Consider the following 19299-nt stretch of genomic DNA (forward strand, 5'->3'; position numbering starts at 1 on the left):
GAGGTCAAACGTCCTCTCGATCACTCGCCTAGTCTGCCCATGTGCGTTGTTGTAACGGTGATCTGCAGCTGTTCTGGGGTTGCGGAGAGGCGTCATCAGCCATGGCATGTTGGGATAGCCAGAGTCCCCTACATGGAAACATCATGTAAAGAAGTGGGTCAGGAGATGCCGTAAGATACAAAGATAGCGCTAAACAAAGGACAAGCAGGATATACTCACCAACAAGACATGCTCGTTCGTTGTGCAGCCGCAGCATCATTTTTGGCACCCTGCTACGCCTCATGATGTAGGCATCGTGTGCTGTCCCTGGATAACGTGCACAGACATGGGAAATCAGCATGTTAGCAAGACACACCACAAGGGCATTTATAGAGTGGTAATGTTTACGGTTGCGATAGCCGACCTCCTGTGCCTGTGGTGGTACAAAAGCCACATGTGTCCCATCAATGGACCCAATGACATGGGGCATCCCTCCCAGGGCATAGAAATCACCCTTGACACATGTCAACTCCTCAGGAGTCGGAAAATGGATGAATTCATCCAGGTGCTCCAACATGGCTTCTAAAACATCAAGCAGGACACGGCTGAACATAGTCTGTGACATGCCACCCACATCAGCTATGGTGAATTGAAACGTACCGGTGGCAAAAAAATGTAGGGCTGCCATCACCTTCATCTTGGGGGTCAGCGCAGTAGGATACCTGTGTCGCGGTTGGAGGTGTGGTTCCAGCTTTGCGGTCAAGTTCTCAATCAACTGTTGCGAGAAGCGGTAACGTCTTATGCAGTCACGTTCACTCATGGCACCCAAGTCTGGCATTGGTCGGGGGAGAGGCGGTGCCCTGCAGAAAATTGGAAGGAATAACGAAGAGTGAGTACATAACAACATCAATATCAATGAACTGAGCACATGCTCAACTGCTACTACACATCTGCTAAATACAGAGTCTGGTCTGTGCAATACATCCAGGACACGTATGCCAGCCAGGTGATACTCCAACGAAAAGCCAGCTACACCCGTTGATTGTCAAGTTCTACATGACATGCCCCGAAACTAGCTGTGGGCCAGTGTAAGTGAACAGCCAGAGACATCACAGGAGTGACATACATCCACATATCTGCATTTGAAGGATGTCATCTCATACAGACAGCTGGCGGCAAGCTAGACACACAGGTCACATGTCATTGAAAATGTACAGATCACACACATTGCGATGAAGGGGTACACATGAAAAACGAAAACACAGACATAGATACGGCGCAGAAATGTCCTCATGTCAAAAAATCATCTTCGAAGCATCCAGACACATGTAACGTGTGAATCCACATGTGGCATGGTGTGCGTATATGTGTGCCATGCCGATCTACACACAGACACATGTTGGATGCAGCAACAGCAGATGCAGTTGACGGAACACCAACAGCAAGCTCATGGGAACACATGACACACACAGGACATAGTCACATCGGGGCACGCTGGTACTTAGATGTCAGGTGTTAGAGTCCCTGTCCCTGGCATCAGGGGACAGTTGCGGGTGTTGGTGACAGTGCCATATCAGTGATGCAGTGCTTGACACGTTTGTACTACATGCACACATGTGCAAAGTGGGAAGGGGAAGTGTGCCACATACTGCCCCATCACACATGACATGTGTACACAGGTCATCACACATCTATTGTGCTAAAACATGAGGAGACATGTACCATATCACTGCCTGACACACGTAGGCCCTGAACATGAAGGACTGCAATGACAATGACTTGATGTACAGCCGTGCACGAGTCTGACACCTCCATTCCTTTCGTGTGCGCCTCCTATCAACAGTGTAAGCTGTGAAACGCCCCGTACACACGCTCTGAGGGCATGTGAACGGTCCGTATCATTATATTGGTGTTGCCGCCGGAGTACGGGTGTGTGTACGGACCGTACACATGTACGTCTACTAGCAGTGTGTACACGTACGTGTACTACGGTCGTACACGTATGTGTATGACCAGTGTGTACACGTACGTGTACACACTGGTCGTACACGTACTGTACACACTGGTCGTACATGTACGTGTACGACCGTAGTACACGTATGTGTACACTGTACGTACGACTGTAGTACACGTATGTGTACACACTGGTAGTACACGTACGTGTACACACTGGTCGTACATGTACATGTACGACCAGTGTGTACACCTACATATACACACTGGTCGTACACGTACGTGAACGACCGTGGAACACGTACACGTACGTGTACAACCGTAGTACATGTACGTGTACACACTGGTCGTACAAGTACGTGTCAAACGCACTGTGCAACTGGTGCCGTAGGGGTACGTGTGAAACGCACCGTACCTGTGTGTGGATTTCTAAATTACATAGGGACACATGAGGGACAAGTATTAGGGCCTAAATGCATGCTGGTTGTCATGGATACCGAGTTTCCAGTTCAAATATTTCCATCAGGTGGCCTGTAAAAGTCAGTTGGCAACTAAATACAATGTTGCAAAGTGGTTGTTGACTTCACATGATGCTCAAATTTTGAACCATGCAAAGGCACTCACTGGTGTATGTTTAAAGGGATTGGAGGAAACGTAGGATGCAAATGAGTCTGACCAATCACTCTGTACTCCTGTAAATGAAACAGCCCAGCAAGGCAGATATAAGTCAGCCAGAACCCATGAGAGGGCACTTGCCTGCACAACCTTTCATTCGACACCACTGCTGCTGCCTGTGCTTCCTCTGGCACCATGTCAAGGTCTGTGGAGAGGGCCCAGCCTTTCACACAAGAGGAGAATGAGGCATTGCTAGATGTCATCCTCCCACAGTACCCCAGCCTGTATGGGAGACCAGGGGAGCAGGTGAGTGCTGACTCCACTACCTTTGACTGTGCACCTTTTTTGTGACTGTCACTTCTGTCATTTTGTCCAGGTGTGACAGACATGCAATGTTGTTTAGAGTGGGTCCCAGGGGTGGGAATGGCTTATGTCTCTCATGCAGAGCATGATGTAGTTCATGTGTGCACTCCTCACTTGCATTGTGCTTACTGTGACATTCACTGCATAGTGCATGGCACATTCAGCTTGCCCAATCCTTTGGGACATTTTTGTTCTATAGTCCTGAGGTGATTCAATGGCCCCCCGGTGTGACAGGTGACTGTACCCACAGATGTGTGTGAGTCGAGTGGAGCTGTGGTGAGAGTGGTGAGAGTGTCAAAATGATGTGTACGCCCCCTGGACATTGATGTGTGTGAATGTTCCTTGTCATGTGGGTGAGTGTCTATGTGGAGTGTTGCACCACAGCTGCATGGAGGAGGCAACAGCTCCACCCATCTGATGTGAGAAGTAAGCCGTGCGGAGTGTCTGACTTGCTGAGCTAGCACCACACCTGTGACACCCCAGAGGCAAGTGGCACATGTGCAGAGTTAGGTTTGTATCCGCTGTTGCCAATGGCAGGTGATTGATCTGTGCCTGTGTGTGTCTGTGTACTCAGCTGAGGTTGCGTCAGTGGCCTGGGGCATGTGACTGCTTGGAGGTGCTGTCCATCAGTCTGGTGTTGCATGTGATGCACAGTGTGTGCCATGATCAGGGAGTGTGTTGCACCCCTCATGACACCTGTGTACTTTCAATGCCATGTAGTGCATTGGGGCTTCCACAGAGGCTAATGTCCCTATGACAAAGGTGCTATTTGTTGCCAGCATACTATGCCCTGTTCAACATATCAAAGATGTTCAAATGTGTGTCTCTGTGACATGGAGCAGGTGTAGTGATGTTGTCTCACTTTGTCATCCTCACAGGTAACTGCCTACGAGAAGGGGAAGATCTGGAAGCGGGCCGTCAGGGCCGTGAGCTTGGTGGAGGGTCGCAGTCGGTGCCTAGCCCAAGTGAGGAAACGCTGGCAGGACATCCGGTTCTGGACCCGGAGGATCGCCCGGGTCCAGCTGAAGGACTCACCCCCACGCAAGCACGGCGGGCGCCGACGCCTGACCCACCAGATGAAGCGTGTCCTGGCGGTGGTCTTCCCTGACTTGGATAGGCGGTTACAGAAGTTGCAGCAGCAGGAAGGGCGTAGGTACATGTGTGTTTGTTGTGTGTCACCAGCTTTTGGAAGTGCTCAGTCGCCTGGATACACTGCGAGGGTTAATATGTGCAGTGCATATCCTGTTCCCCAAAGTCAACCGGAGCTGTTCTTCCTCCCTTCCCCTCCTTGACATGTGTTCCCTGGTATGTGTGTAATCACTATTGCACATGGTCATCTAGGCTGCCAGTTAATCCAAGTGCACATTGCTTTCTGCATCATATGGGGGGGGGGGTCTGAGACATGTGTTGTTACCTTGCCTGTGCCCTGTCCTGTTCAGTCATTTGGGTGTCCATATTAGTTGGCACTGATGCTGAGTCTCAACATAGGAGTGTGAGTTTTCAAATGAACAGACTTGCAGCATTCATGACCGATGTTGTGGCCTCAGACATGATGTGCATGAGTGGGAGATATGCATAGTGCCGGGACGGTTGCTCATGTTACAGTCAGATCATTCCAGGACCATGGAGCAGTGTGCCCACTACAGTCCCCTAAGACGCCCTTGCCTCGGAATCATGTGTGTCATCCAACACTGTGCCCATTCTCTGTGTGTTCAGCATAGGTTGGCCTCTGTGGCATTGTTCCCTGGCCTCATTTGTATTTATCTAAAGTGTGCTACATGTGCCCATTGTACAGGCTGACCCCATTTGGCTTGTGCATCCTCACACTGGGCAGTGCCTGTGTGTCTATGTACAACTATCTGTTGATGGTTGTTTGTCACAAATATGTGTTGGCAGCCTCACGAGGTGATGTGGAGTACATTTTGGAATTCTTGATGCCCATTTTAGTAAACCCAGATTAAGAGGTGTAACTTCTTGATCTGTCTCAATCACATTGTCTCAGGTTTGGGGGTTTTGTGCGGGCAAGGCCTACATGTCCAAACCTTATGTCTCCTTGCCAGGTCTGACCTGTGTGTGATAATTATCTGGACAGACACTCAACATGCAGTGACCCAGTCATGTTGTGCAGGGTTTAATGTTTGTGCTTTGCAGCATGTGTCAAAAGTTAAAATACATGGTTCATGCTCATCCATTTTTGCCACCAGTGTGTGGTCGAGATGCTACGTAGTTTGGTCTGTGTGTGCTGACATCTGTGTGGACATTCTTGGTTCCCATGAGGGTGTCTCCTCAGTGCAGGTGCTCCTTATCCCGACACAATTGCAGGCCCATTAGCTAATGCATTGTCCTGTGTTTGGACATGTGTGCCACTCCACATGACAGGCAGTGGGTCAGATGTGTTGCCAACTGTGTCATCATTGTACGGATGGCCATGTGACAGGTGGCATGATTCAAGTTGTTAGTCAAGAAGTATTGTACCTTAGCACTCACTACACTTGTCAACATGTCTCAATTTTTCATATGCTTGACTTTGATGTTTTGTTGTGAAGGACAATAATGTGCCTGCATGACACATGTCTTCCAAGGAAGTGCAAAAAAAAGTACCTTTACACTTTCCGGGGACACGCTGGCACATTTTATAGAAAGGCACAGTTCGATTACCACTTGTTTTCTGATTATACATATCCATGTTCCCACAGTGTGTTTGCATTTGGGTAAGTCCTTGGTTGTTGCTGATAATAACATACGAGTGTCAAGTCATCCAGACCACCGTGGTGCCATGTATATGTACTTACTGATACCCCATTTCTTCTTTACAGTGGCTTATTTGAATTCGGCTGGCAGCTCATACAATGACTGTGTAAATGTAGTTTTGTGTGCACCTCCTTGTGTGACTTCTGTTTTACAGCACATGTGTGTTCTGTTCACAAAGTGGCACATTCACGCATTCCAAACATGTACATTGTGTAAAGTGTTGTGAGTCCCAAGGGATCATAATGTTTTTCGTTTGGGTTTCCAAAGTACTCACAGCTCTCTGAGTGTGGGGACACCTTCAGCATTGAGGTCTGTTATTTGTCCTTGGGTGCACCAATACTGTTTCATTCACAGTGAACAAGAGGTGGCATACCTTCATAGTCTTGCTGTGCTCAACTGTTCCCAGACACTAGCTTCTCAGTATAATTCGATATCAAGTTATTTGCTGTTGTGTCATAATCTCCATTGTTTCCAAGTGGCATGGTGGGTCAACCAACTGGGGAGTGCAGGGTTACATATGTGCGGAGTATTCTAGATGTTACTCATGATGCATTTCCTGATATGCACTGTGACATATTTTGTTTGGACTCATGTGTCAGATGTATACAGGTGACTGATTATTTTCTGTATCTTCACCTTGCCCACAGCATCATCGGAGGACACCGAGGGAGACACCTGCACGGACCTGGAGGAGGGATCCAGCACCGCTGCCACCACTGCTGGCGAGTCTGCGGGAGCAAGTGGCACGGAGGGCGAGGGGAGTCAGGCGGAGGACCTGTTCAGTGGCAACACTGACTACGACGCTGACGGGTCCGAGGCTGAACTCCTCGAGGGGGCGGAGGCTGCTACAACACCTGGCAGCAGCACTGACCTCTGTCTACATTTCCTTTGTTGGTGACGGATCCCGTCAACTATGGCCATGCCTGCTCAGCAATGTCTCCGGCTGCATCGTCTGTGCCATCCTTGCTAGTCACTGTACTTGTGTATTGAGTATGTTGTAATGCCTTAATGGCGAAATTCTCCATTTTCCGCACTATGCATGTGTGTTATCCCAGCCTAGCACACAATTGGTACTTGTTCTGCAGGGTATTTGGGCACCTGACTGACAATTGTGGGCATTGTATCTGTGGGAACTCCACCCTATTCCTTCCATGAGAGGCATCATCTTGGTGGCTGTCCCAGCACCTGTACATTCTTATCAGTCCTGGGATGTGCGTGACAGTGTGTGTTCCCTTTGGCTCTCTTAGTTTAGTAGGCATTGACATGACTATACAGTCTTGTTGCATGATCTCTGTGTGTGTATTGTGCTGCATCCGCCAGGGGTGGGTATGCATGTGTCATTTGTCCTCACACCCACATGTGGTGTGTCATGCAGTGGGGGAAAGACATCCATCCTCATGGGAGTGGGACACTGCTGTCAATGATGTGTTGTTATGGCACTATCAACATAGTCGAACATTAGGGATGCGTACATACACCCATGGAGTTGTGGTCATCTGATCATGATGTACACACCGCCATGTCTCTGTCCACTGCTGGTATTCCTCTGCACCCACCCCTCACATGTCTCTGTCCACTGCTAGTATTCCTCTGCACCCACCCCTCACATGTCTCTGTCCACTGCTGGTATTCCTCTGCACCCACCCCTCACATGTCTCGGTCCACTGCTGGTATTCCTCTGCACCCACCCCTCACATGTCTCTGTCCACTGCTGGTATTCCTCTGTACCCACCCCTCACATGTCTCTGTCCACTGCTGGGAGTGATAGGCACCCACCCCCATGTCTCTGTCCACTGCTGGTATTCCTCTGCACCCACCCCTCACATGTCTCTGTCCACTGCTGGTATTCCTCTGCACCCACCCCTCACATGTCTCTGTCCACTGCTTGTATTCCTCTGCACCCACCCCTCACATGTCTCTGTCCACTGCTGGTATTCCCCTGCATCCACCCCTCACATGTTTCTGTCCTCTGCTGGGAGTGATAGGCACCCACCCCCATGTCTCTGTCCACTGTTGGGAGTGATAGGCACCCACCCCTCACATGTCTCTGTCCACTGCTGGTATTCCTCTGCACCCACCCCTCACATGTCTCTGTCCACTGCTGGGAGTGATAGGCACCCACCCCTCACATGCCTCTGCCCACTGCTGGTACTCCTCTGCACCCACCCGTCACATGTCTCTGTCCACTGCTGGGAATGATAGGCACCCACCCCTCACATGTCTCTGTCCACTGCTGGGAGTGATAGGCACCCACCCCTCACATGTCTCTGTCCACTGCTGGTATTCCTCTGCACCCACCCCTCACATGTCTCTGTCCACTGCTGGTATTTCTCTGTACCCACCCCTCTCATGTCTCTGTCCAATGCTGGTATTCCTCTGCACCCACCCCTCACATGTCTCTGTCCACTGCTGGGAGTGATAGGCACCCACCCCCATGTCTCTGTCCACTGCTGGGAGTGATAGGCATCCACCCCTCACATGTCTCTGTCCACTGCTGGTATTCCTCTGCACCCACCCCTCACATGTCTCTGTCCACTGCTGGTATTCCTCGGCACCCACCCCTCACATGTCTCGGTCCACAGATGGTATTCCTCTGCACCCACCCCTCACATGTCTCGGTCCACTGCTGGTATTCCTCTGCACCCACCCCTCACATGTCTCTGTCCACTGCTGGGAGTGATAGGCACCCACCCCCATGTCTCTGTCCACTGCTGGGAGTGATAGGCACCCACCCCTCACATGTCTCTGTCCACTGCTGGTATTCCTCTGCACCCACCCCTCACATGTCTCTGTCCACTGCTGGTATTCCTCTGCACCCACCCCTCACATGTCTCTGTCCACTGCTGGTATTCCTCTGTACCCACCCCTCACATGTCTCTGTCCACTGCTGGGAGTGATAGGCACCCACCCCCATGTCTCTGTCCACTGCTGGTATTCCTCTGCACCCACCCCTCACATGTCTCTGTCCACTGCTGGTATTCCTCTGCACCCACCGCTCACATGTCTCTGTCCACTGCTGGTATTCCTCTGCACCCACCCCTCACATGTCTCTGTCCACTGCTGGTATTCCCCTGCATCCACCCCTCACATGTTTCTGTCCTCTGCTGGGAGTGATAGGCACCCAACCCCATGTCTCTGTCCACTGTTGGGAGTGATAGGCACCCACCCCTCACATGTCTCTGTCCACTGCTGGTATTCCTCTGCACCCACCCCTCACATGTCTCTGTCCACTGCTGGGAGTGATAGGCACCCACCCCTCACATGCCTCTGCCCACTGCTGGTACTCCTCTGCACCCACCCCTCACATGTCTCTGTCCACTGCTGGGAATGATAGGCACCCACCCCTCACATGTCTCTGTCCACTGCTGGGAGTGATAGGCACCCACCCCTCACATGTCTCTGTCCACTGCTGGTATTCCTCTGCACCCACCCCTCACATGTCTCTGTCCACTGCTGGTATTTCTCTGTACCCACCCCTCTCATGTCTCTGTCCAATGCTGGTATTCCTCTGCACCCACCCCTCACATGTCTCTGTCCACTGCTGGGAGTGATAGGCACCCACCCCCATGTCTCTGTCCACTGCTGGAAGTGATAGGCATCCACCCCTCACATGTCTCTGTCCACTGCTGGTATTCCTCTGCACCCACCCCTCACATGTCTCTGTCCACTGCTGGTATTCCTCTGCACCCACCCCTCACATGTCTCGGTCCACAGCTGGTATTCCTCTGCACCCACCCCTCACATGTCTCGGTCCACTGCTGGTATTCATCTGCACCCACCCCTCACATGTCTCTGTCCACTGCTGGGAGTGATAGGCACCCACCCCCATGTCTCTGTCCACTGCTGGGAGTGATAGGCACCCACCCCTCACATGTCTCTGTCCACTGCTGGTATTCCTCTGCACCCACCCCTTACATGTCTCTGTCCACTGCTGGTATTCCTCTGCACCCACCCCTCACATGTCTCTGTCCACTGCTGGGAGTGATAGGCACCCACCCCCATGTCTCTGTCCACTGCTGGGAGTGATAGGCACCCACCCCTCACATGTCTCTGTCCACTGCTGGTATTCCTCTGCACCCACCCCTCACATGTCTCTGTCCACTGCTGGTATTCCTCTGCACCCACCCCTCACATGTCTCGGTCCACTGCTGGTATTCCTCTGCACCCACCCCTCACATGTCTCTGTCCAGTGCTGGTATTCCTCTGCGCCCACCCCTCACATGTCTCTGTCCACTGCTGGGAGTGATAGGCACCCACCCCCATGTCTCTGTCCACTGCTGGTATTCCTCTGCACCCACCACTCACATGTCTCTGTCCACTGCTGGTATTCCCCTGCACCCACCCCTCACATGTTTCTGTCCTCTGCTGGGAGTGATAGGCACCCACCCCCATGTCTCTGTCCACTGTTGGGAGTGATAGGCACCCACCCCTCACATGTCTCTGTCCACTGCTGGTATTCCTCTGCACCCACCCCTCACATGTCTCTGTCCACTGCTGGGAGTGATAGGCACCCACCCCTCACATGCCTCTGCCCACTGCTGGTATTCCTCTGCACCCACCCCTCACATGTCTCTGTCCACTGCTGGGAATGATAGGCACCCACCCCTCACATGTCTCTGTCCACTGCTGGGAGTGATAGGCACCCACCCCTCACATGTCTCTGTCCACTGCTGGTATTCCTCTGCACCCACCCCTCACATGTCTCTGTCCACTGCTGGTATTTCTCTGTACCCACCCCTCTCATGTCTCTGTCCACTGCTGGTATTCCTCTGCACCCACCCCTCACATGTCTCTGTCCACTGCTGGGAGTGATAGGCACCCACCCCCATGTCTCTGCCCACTGCTGGGAGTGATAGGCATCCACCCCTCACATGTCTCTGTCCACTGCTGGTATTCCTCTGCACCCACCCCTCACATGTCTCTCTCCACTGCTGGTATTCCTCTGCACCCACCCCTCACATGTCTCGGTCCACAGCTGGTATTCCTCTGCACCCACCCCTCACATGTCTCGGTCCACTGCTGGTATTCCTCTGCACCCACCCCTCACATGTCTCTGTCCACTGCTGGGAGTGATAGGCACCCACCCCCATGTCTCTGTCCACTGCTGGGAGTGATAGGCACCTACCCCTCACATGTCTCTGTCCACTGCTGATATTCCTCTGCACCCACCCCTCACATGTCTCTGTCCACTGCTGGTATTCCTCTGCACCCACCCCTCACATGTCTCTGTCCACTGCTGGGAGTGATAGGCACCCACCCCCATGTCTCTGTCCATTGCTGGGAGTGATAGGCACCCACCCCTCACATGTCTCTGTCCACTGCTGGTATTCCTGTGCACCCACCTCTCACATGTCTCTGTCCACTGCTGGTATTCCTCTGCACCCACCCCTCACATGTCTCGGTCCACTGCTGGGAGTGATAGGCACCCACCCCCATGTCTCTCTCCACTGCTGGGAGTGATAGGCACCCACCCCTCACATGTCTCTGTCCACTGCTGGTATTCCTCTGCACCCACCCCTCACATGCCTGTGTTCACTGCTGGTATTCCTCTGCACCCACCCCTCACATGTCTCTGTCCACTGCTGGGAGTGATAGGCACCCACCCCCATGTCTCTGTCCACTGCTGGGAGTGATAGGCACCCACCCCTCACATGTCTCTGTCCACTGATGGGAGTGATAGGCACCCACCCCTCACATGTCTCTGTCCACTGCTGGGAGTGATAGGCACCCACCCCTCACATGTCTCTGTCCACTGCTGGTATTCCTCTGCACCCACCCCTCACATGTCTCTGTCCACTGCTGGTATTCCTCTGCACCTACCCCTCACATGTCTCTGTCCACTGCTGGGAGTGATAGGCACCCACCCCCATGTCTCTGTCCACTGCTGGGAGTGATAGGCACCAACCCCTCACATGTCTCTGTCCACTGCTGGGAGTGATAGGCACCCACCCCTCACATGTCTCTGTCCACTGCTGGTATTCCTCTGCACCCACCCCTCATATGTCTCTGTCCACTGCTGGGAGTGATGGGCACCCATCCCCATGTCTCTGTCCACTGCTGGGAGTGATAGGCATCCACCCCTCACATGTCTCTGTCCACTGCTGGTATTCCTCTGCACCCACCCCTCAGATGTCTCTGTCCACTGCTGGGAGTGATAGGCACCCATCCCCATGTCTCTGTCCACTGCTGGGAGTGATAGGCATCCACCCCTCACATGTCTCTGTCCACTGCTGGTATTCCTCTGCACCCACCCCTCACATGTCTCGGTCCACTGCTGGTATTCCTCTGCACCCACCCCTCACATGTCTCTGTCCACTGCTGGTATTCCTCTGCACCTACCCCTCACATGTCTCTGTCCACTGCTGGGAGTGATAGGCACCCACCCCCATGTCTCTGTCCACTGCTGGGAGTGATAGGCACCCACCCCTCACATGTCTCTGTCCACTGCTGGTATTCCTCTGCACCCACCCCTCACATGTCTCTGTCCACTGCTGGTATTCCTCTGCACCCACCCTCACATGTCTCTGTCCAGTGCTGGTATTCCTCTGCACCCACCCCTCACATGTCTCTGTCCACTGCTGGGAGTTATAGGCACCCACCCCCATGTCTCTCTCCACTGCGGGGAGTGATAGGCACCCACCCCTCACATGTCTCTGTCCACTGCTGGAATTCCTCTGCACCCACCCCTCACATGTCTCTGTCCACTGCTGGTATTCCTCTGCACCCACCCTCACATGTCTCTGTCCACTGCTGGTATTCCTCTGTACCCACCCCTCACATGTCTCAGTACACTGCTGGGTGTGATAGGCACCCACCCCCATGTCTCTGTCCACTGCTGGGAGTGATAGGCACCCACCCCTCACATGTCTCTGTCCACTGCTGGTATTCCTCTGCACCCACCGCTTACATGTCTCTGTCCACTGCTGGGAGTGATAGGCACCCACCCCTCACATGTCTCTGTCCACTGCTGGTATTCCTCTGCACCCACCCCTCACATGTCTCTGTCCACTGCTGGGAGTGATAGGCGCCCACCCCTCACATGTCTCTGTCCACTGCTGGGAGTGATAGGCACCCACCCCCATGTCTCTGTCCACTGCTGGTATTCCTCTGCACCCACCCCTCGCATATCTCTGTCCACTGCTGGTATTCCTCTGCACCCACCCCTCACATGTCTCTGTCCACTGCTGGGAGTGATAGGCACCCACCCCCATGTCTCTGTCCACTGCTGGGAAGGATAGGCACCCACCCCTCACATGTCTCTGTCCACTGCTGGTATTCCTCTGCACCCACCCCTCACATGTCTCTGTCCACTGCTGGTATTCCTCTGCACCCACCCCTCACATGTCTCTGTCCACTGCTGGGAGTGATAGGCACCCACACCTCACATGTCTTTGTCCACTGCTGGGACTCCTAGGCAGACACCCACCCACCCACCTGCACCCTTGGTGCAGTACACTGCTGTCCTGGCCATGAACACACCCCAATATACTGGTTATATGCTGCACCAGGCCCTAAGCCAACATTTGTGGCGTGTGTACGCCTTGTATCACAAATGTACTGGTGCCCTAGGGGTACGGGTGATGCGGTCCGTACCCCCGCATTCATAGGTTGGGTACGGTCCGTACCACGCGTACCCCTACATCACCACTACAATGGTGGTATGGGCCGTACCCACGCCCTCAGAGCGTGGTTACAGCCTGTACCAGCATTGTAGTGGTGATGTAGGTGTACGCGCCGTACCCACGCCCTCAGGGCGTGTGTACGGCCCGTACCACGCGTACCCCTACATCACCACTGCAATGGTGGTACGGGCCGTACCCACGCCCTCAGAGCGCGTGTACGGCCCATACCACACGTACCCCTACATCACCACTACAATGGTGGTACGGGCCTTACCCACGCCCTCAAAGCGTGGGTACGGGCCGTACCACCATTGTAGTGGTGATGTAGGGGTACGCGTGGTACGGGCCGTATACACGCTCTGAGGGCGTGGGTACGGCGCGTACACCTACATCACCACTACAATGGTGGTACGGGCCGTACCCACGCTTTGAGGGCGTCGGTACGGCCCGTACTACCATTGTAGTGGTGATGTAGGGGTACGCGTGGTACGGGCCGTACACACGCTCTGAGGGTGTGGGTACGGCCCGTACCACCATTGTAGTGGTGACGGGTACGCGTACGCGGGGATTGGTGGACACGCCCCCCCGAAGTGACCAGACCCTGGAGGTAATGTATGGACAGTATATGGTATTTTTAAAATTAGGTAGAGGTTACAGTATATGGTATTTTTAAAATTAGGTAGAGGTTATGTTTCCTGCCCCTCGCCCCCCCTTTGCCCCTGGGTGTTGTGCTGACCTTCTGCGGCGTGCGCGGCGGTTTCAGTGCACCAGGTCGTAGGCTAGGAGGGCCGGGATGACACGTAGGATGGGGTCCATGGCAGTCTGTCGCGTACCGCTGCTCCTTCTTCGCGTCATCCTCAATTTCCCAGGAGTTTTTGGCTGCCGTAAAAAATGAGCCGTGCGGAGTGACGTAGGCACAAATCGTACTTACTGGTCTGTAGAACGCTGCCTGACTCCGTCTGGACGTCACGTACGCTATGTCCCGGATTGGAATTGTGGGTATTTTTTCGCCGCACATAGTTTTTTACGATTCGTACGGAATTGGTATTTCTGTACGAATCGTACTTGCTGGTTTGAAAGGAGGATTTCCCGGGTACGAGTCGTACAGAGAATGCGCTCCGTACGACCATTGGTACCCGGGTTTTACCCGATCGGAATCGGCACCTTAATGTTTAAAATTGTATAAATAATTTTAAAAATACTATTGTAACTACATAAAATGTATATATCAATACATAAAAGTATTAATACTTAAAGAATATATTTTAAATTTAATATATCAAAATAATTATATATTTAGTCTACAATGAAATTAAAAATACGATAACATATGAATTAATTTGTTCTAGACTAAAGTACTTTTATACCTTTATTTACATTAATATTTCACATAGCCGTATTTTTAATATTTTTTTAAGTTTAATAAATGTTTACATTTTTACCTATACTTTATCATAGCAAGAACTCCACTCCGGTTGAAGATATCTTCTCCCTTTGGTGGCGATTTCGCCCCAGTGACAGAGATCTCCACCAAGTGTGCGGAATCATAAAAACAGTTGTAAATTTGCTAGTAGTAACTTCACTGTTGTAAAGTAGGTGCAACACCCTGGTTTATTGCGGTGGAGACACTTTTCTGTAAAAAAACACACCCAAGAATGGTGATTAACCAAAATTAGTAAATTTACTCAAAACTGTAAGAGTAAATTTTCATGTATAGATTTACTCATGTGTCCGTTTACCTTTGTGAATAGATCCCCATGCGTCCAGCCAACACATTCATTCAAAATAAATGTACATAAAAGACTCTAAATTTAACTTATTTGCGTGGTGAATTAAGCTCTCCTGGACCCAGTGGCGGCTGGCACAGGTAACGCTGTGGCGCGGTGAGGTGGGGTGGGGGTAGTAGAATTTGACAGACGACAGGAAAGGTGAAAGTAAAGAAAGAAAGAAATACAACTACTTATCTTGCACCCGCCGCAACGCCGACTCGGCAATGCAGCGAGTGCAAGTCAGTGGTTTTATTTATTTATTTATTTACTTTCACCTTTCCCTTTGTATGTCGAACTCCACTACCCCCCACCCTGCCCTGCCAAACCACGTTACCTGTGCAAGCCGCCACTGGTTGCACCTCTGTCTTAAACTGTTAATGGCTGTAACTGGCACTCAGACGTTTCTGCCAGGATTTGAGATCCCAGAACTGAAAAAGTTAATGTTAAATGGTATTGTATTACTAGCAGGTACATGTTGAAAATATACATTTGAACTTGGGAATAACACTTCTCTCTCTCTGATCTTTCCCTTTCTTAGCTTGTTCACACGGTAAGTACTCATCTAAATACAACTTTTAATAAGTCTTGTCAGTCAAACATACATTGGAATGTGTTTGATTGGGTGCGGATAACTTATAAGCAGCTTGCCATCGTTAAATTAAACCCTCTTTTTCTTGAAGTGAACGTAGGATCCTCTACAGCTCCCCTGGGGTTTCCTTGTATTATAACTGCAAATTCACAGAACACTAAAGGGCAGATATATCAATATTTTGTGCTACCTCAAAGCCACGAAAAGTGACACTAAGAGGCGCAAACTATTTACTTCCCAGCCCAAACATTTTTAGCAGTGGAAAGTAGCCATAAGGTATTGCAAATAGTGCTTTGCACTGTTTAGTGTTACTTTGCGCCAAGGGGACATTCTGTGGGTGGTACATGGGCGTCCCCATAGTTTTTGACGCATGGGCATTCTCATCGTTATTGGTAGACAGGGCCTTGAACTAAAAAATAATGCCTCCTTCAGTCAGGCATTACAAAGGAGAAATCTTTTAAGTTCTCCTAACTTTTCACACCTTGTATGTGTCCTACACTGTAGAGCACATACCCAATGTGTGAAAAGTTTCAAAATGTGTCTAGGCATAGCATTTTGTATTAGAAGAATACTCTTTCAGTATAAAACCTATGCTGTACCGAACGCACACACCTTTGCGCTATGTGCAAAGGCGAGTTTGTGGCACAGGGCAGCCTGTTTCTCTACCTATACTGAAATAAAGCAGCAGAGCCATATGTTAGTGAACAATATGATTCGGTAATGCTCAAATCCACTCCCCAGCACCTTTGGTTGCTGGGGTGTTGGTCTTACGAATTATGAAAACATACCCTTCAATATGGTTTCCGTAAATGACATCCTGCTAGGACTATCAATTCAGCTTTAAGAAAGGTTTACAGCAGTTGCCCAAGATGTGACATTTTCAATTCTGGGATATGTAGTCTCCACCGCCAGTTAGAGCAGCAATCTGTTAGAGGTCCTGATGCATAAATAAACTTGTCACTCAAACAAGCAAAGTCAGGCTGGAACACAGGAACATGACAGCCAATCATATTCAGGTTCTTTATAGAAGCTGTTCCAGCAACATCTTAATTTTTCATCACTTAACAATCAGGTTATTGCTTTTCAGGAAATCCGATCTGCCCTGTGTACCCTACTGAGTTGGTGTTTGCATTAGACATGTCCAAGGACGTCACACCAGACGTGTTTCGGAAGATGAGGGACACTGTGCTTTCAGTTGTGAGTCTGCTCAACATCAGAGAGAGCAACTGCCCCAGTGGTGCCCGGGTAGCCATTTTGTCGTACAACTACAACAACAAGTACCTGGTGCGCTTCTCTGACCTACGCAGCAGGAGTCAGCTTCTCACTGCTGTGAGAGGGATACCATTCGAGAGGTCTTCCAGCGGGCGGAACGTCGGCCGGACCATGAGATTTGTGGCTCGGAATGTCTTCAAGAGGACCCTCCAAGGTGCCAACGTGAGAAAAGTGGCAGTGTTCTTCAGCAATGGCCAGTCGGAGGATGCTCCTTCTATCCAGACAGCGGTCATGGAGTTTAGTGCCCTTGACATTGTTCCTGTGGTGATAGCTTTTAACAGTGTACCACATATTCAAGAAGCCTTCAAGGTAAGAACTCTGTTTCTAGTTTCATTCACGTATTATCAATGCTGTGAAGATAAAAGATAATAGAATTTAGTGCACTGGTGATCCACATTTCCAAAAAAAGCAGATGAGCAGGACTTGCACTACACATGGATTCTACAATGCACATCCAACTTTTTAAAAGGGGTAGCTTAGGTTTTACCTTTCCAGTTCTGACTCTTTCAACTAAGAATGAAGCAGATCCCTGACCAACTCCTCTCGCCTCCACCAAGCAGCTGACCTCCCTTGGTACCCTGATTCCACTTTGACCCTCTATGGGTCGCTCTTGAGCCTTTCTTTGCCAATTTTCTGCTTGCTTGTTTATTCCTTCTTTGCCTTTTTGCTTTTCTTGCAGTATTCTGCCCACTTTTCTTTATTCCATTCTTTGCCTATTTGCCTTCCTTTGCTTTTTTTCTGCCTGCTTGCTTTATTCCTTCTTTGCTTTATTTCTCCTCGCTTTTGCTTTCTGTTATTCCTTCCAGCTACCTCCCCGTTTTTGCTGCCTGCTTCCCACCTCACCTGCCAGCCCCGCCCCCACCACCCAGCGCCCCTCTCTCCTCCCAGGATTTACTTAATGTAGGCCTCAGCATGGCCCCATTGAACCTCTCGCCTCCGGCGAGCAGCTGACCTTCGTGGTGCCCTGATTCCGCTATGACCCTCTCTGGGTCTTGACTCTGCTTCGCTCAAAACCTTCTTTGCCTGTTTTCTGCCTGCTTGCTTTTTGCCTTTTTGCTTTTCTTTGCCCGTTTTCTGCCTGCTTGCTTTATTCCTTCTTTGCCTCACATGGACCGTGCCCAGCACCAGTAACCCTGGATCTCCTACCCCCCGCAAATACAATGCACCTGAATTTCGAGCCTTGCACACTGGTTACAGCAACAACAACTGCTGCCACACAGTGCCCCGTTCTATAGTAGGACCTTTCTACTGCCTACATTGCCTCTTCTCCTGCAGCACTGGAGCACCTGCCACTGCGACCACCACACCACCGCTGACCAAAACAGCACAGCACTCCCACACCGGGACAACTCGACTGCCTCCTTCTCAACACATGATCTCTCTACAAGCACACCAACGAAATCTGGGACATCATCACCAACCTCACCGATGTCATCTTCCTTACCAAAACCTGGCTTACCCCCTCATCCACACTTGACATCGCCTCAGCAACACCTGACAGCTACAAGAGTGCACACCGTGACTGGGTCAACAAACACGGAGGTGGAATCGCCATCATCTGCAGAGAGACTATCCACTGCACCACCACAGACGATGCCACCCTAATCATGGAACACCTAAACTTCAAACTCCGAACAGATTAAAAATCCACCTTCAGAGGCACCCTCGCATACACACCTCCAGGTCTGCGCCCCAGCTTTTGCAACACCAACCCGGACTTCATAGCCCTGCTTGCCATAGACTCTAGAGACTACATCTTCCTCTAGGATCTTAACTGCCACTGCAATAACTTCAACCACGCCAACACCACCAGCCTCCTCGAAAGCATGGACAACATCAGACTCACCCAACTGGTCACCAGCCCCACTCACATCTAAAGACACACGCTTGACCCTCTCTACATTTCAAGCAACAGATTCAAGTTCAGCCATGTCTCCAAACTCACTTGGACAGACCAAGCCATCATCCACTTCAGCATCACAGCCCCCCACCACCGCCTCCAAGCTTCCCTGCTCACCCCACTGCAGCTGGAGCAAAGTATCAGAGAGTCAGCGCTCCAACGCCCTTAACACTTCCCACCCAGGATCGGCTCCCAACCTGGACTTTACCACCTGCATCACCAACTGCGCCAACAACATCACCCCCATCAAACCCAGTAACACAGGACATCCGCCAAAAAGGCTACATGACACAACAAAGACCTGAGAGCATCGAAACGCGATTGTAAGTAATTAGAATGAAAATGGCGCACTAGCAAGGACACAGCAGACAGGACCATCTTCAAGATGGCACTCAACCACTATCACTGGCTTCGGAGAGAAACTAAAAAGAACACCCTTGCAGGTTGCATTGAAGCTAGCTCCAGCCACAGCAAAGAACTCTTCGC

General features: G+C 51.0%; 1 protein-coding gene across 1 annotated transcript in view; it reads left to right on the forward strand.

The window, feature by feature from the left end:
* LOC146789040 (collagen alpha-6(VI) chain-like) overlaps positions 1–19299 on the forward strand; it is a 748331-nt gene that overhangs the window by 630853 nt on the left and 98179 nt on the right. The window contains exon 33 of the mRNA XM_085631021.1: positions 16729–17222. Within this exon, the coding sequence (XP_085487147.1) occupies positions 16729–17222 (494 nt within the window). The remainder of the gene's footprint in view (positions 1–16728; positions 17223–19299) is intronic.

The sequence above is a fragment of the Triturus cristatus genome, chromosome 10 (assembly GCF_964204655.1).
Source record: "Triturus cristatus chromosome 10, aTriCri1.1, whole genome shotgun sequence".
NCBI lineage: Eukaryota > Metazoa > Chordata > Amphibia > Caudata > Salamandridae > Triturus > Triturus cristatus.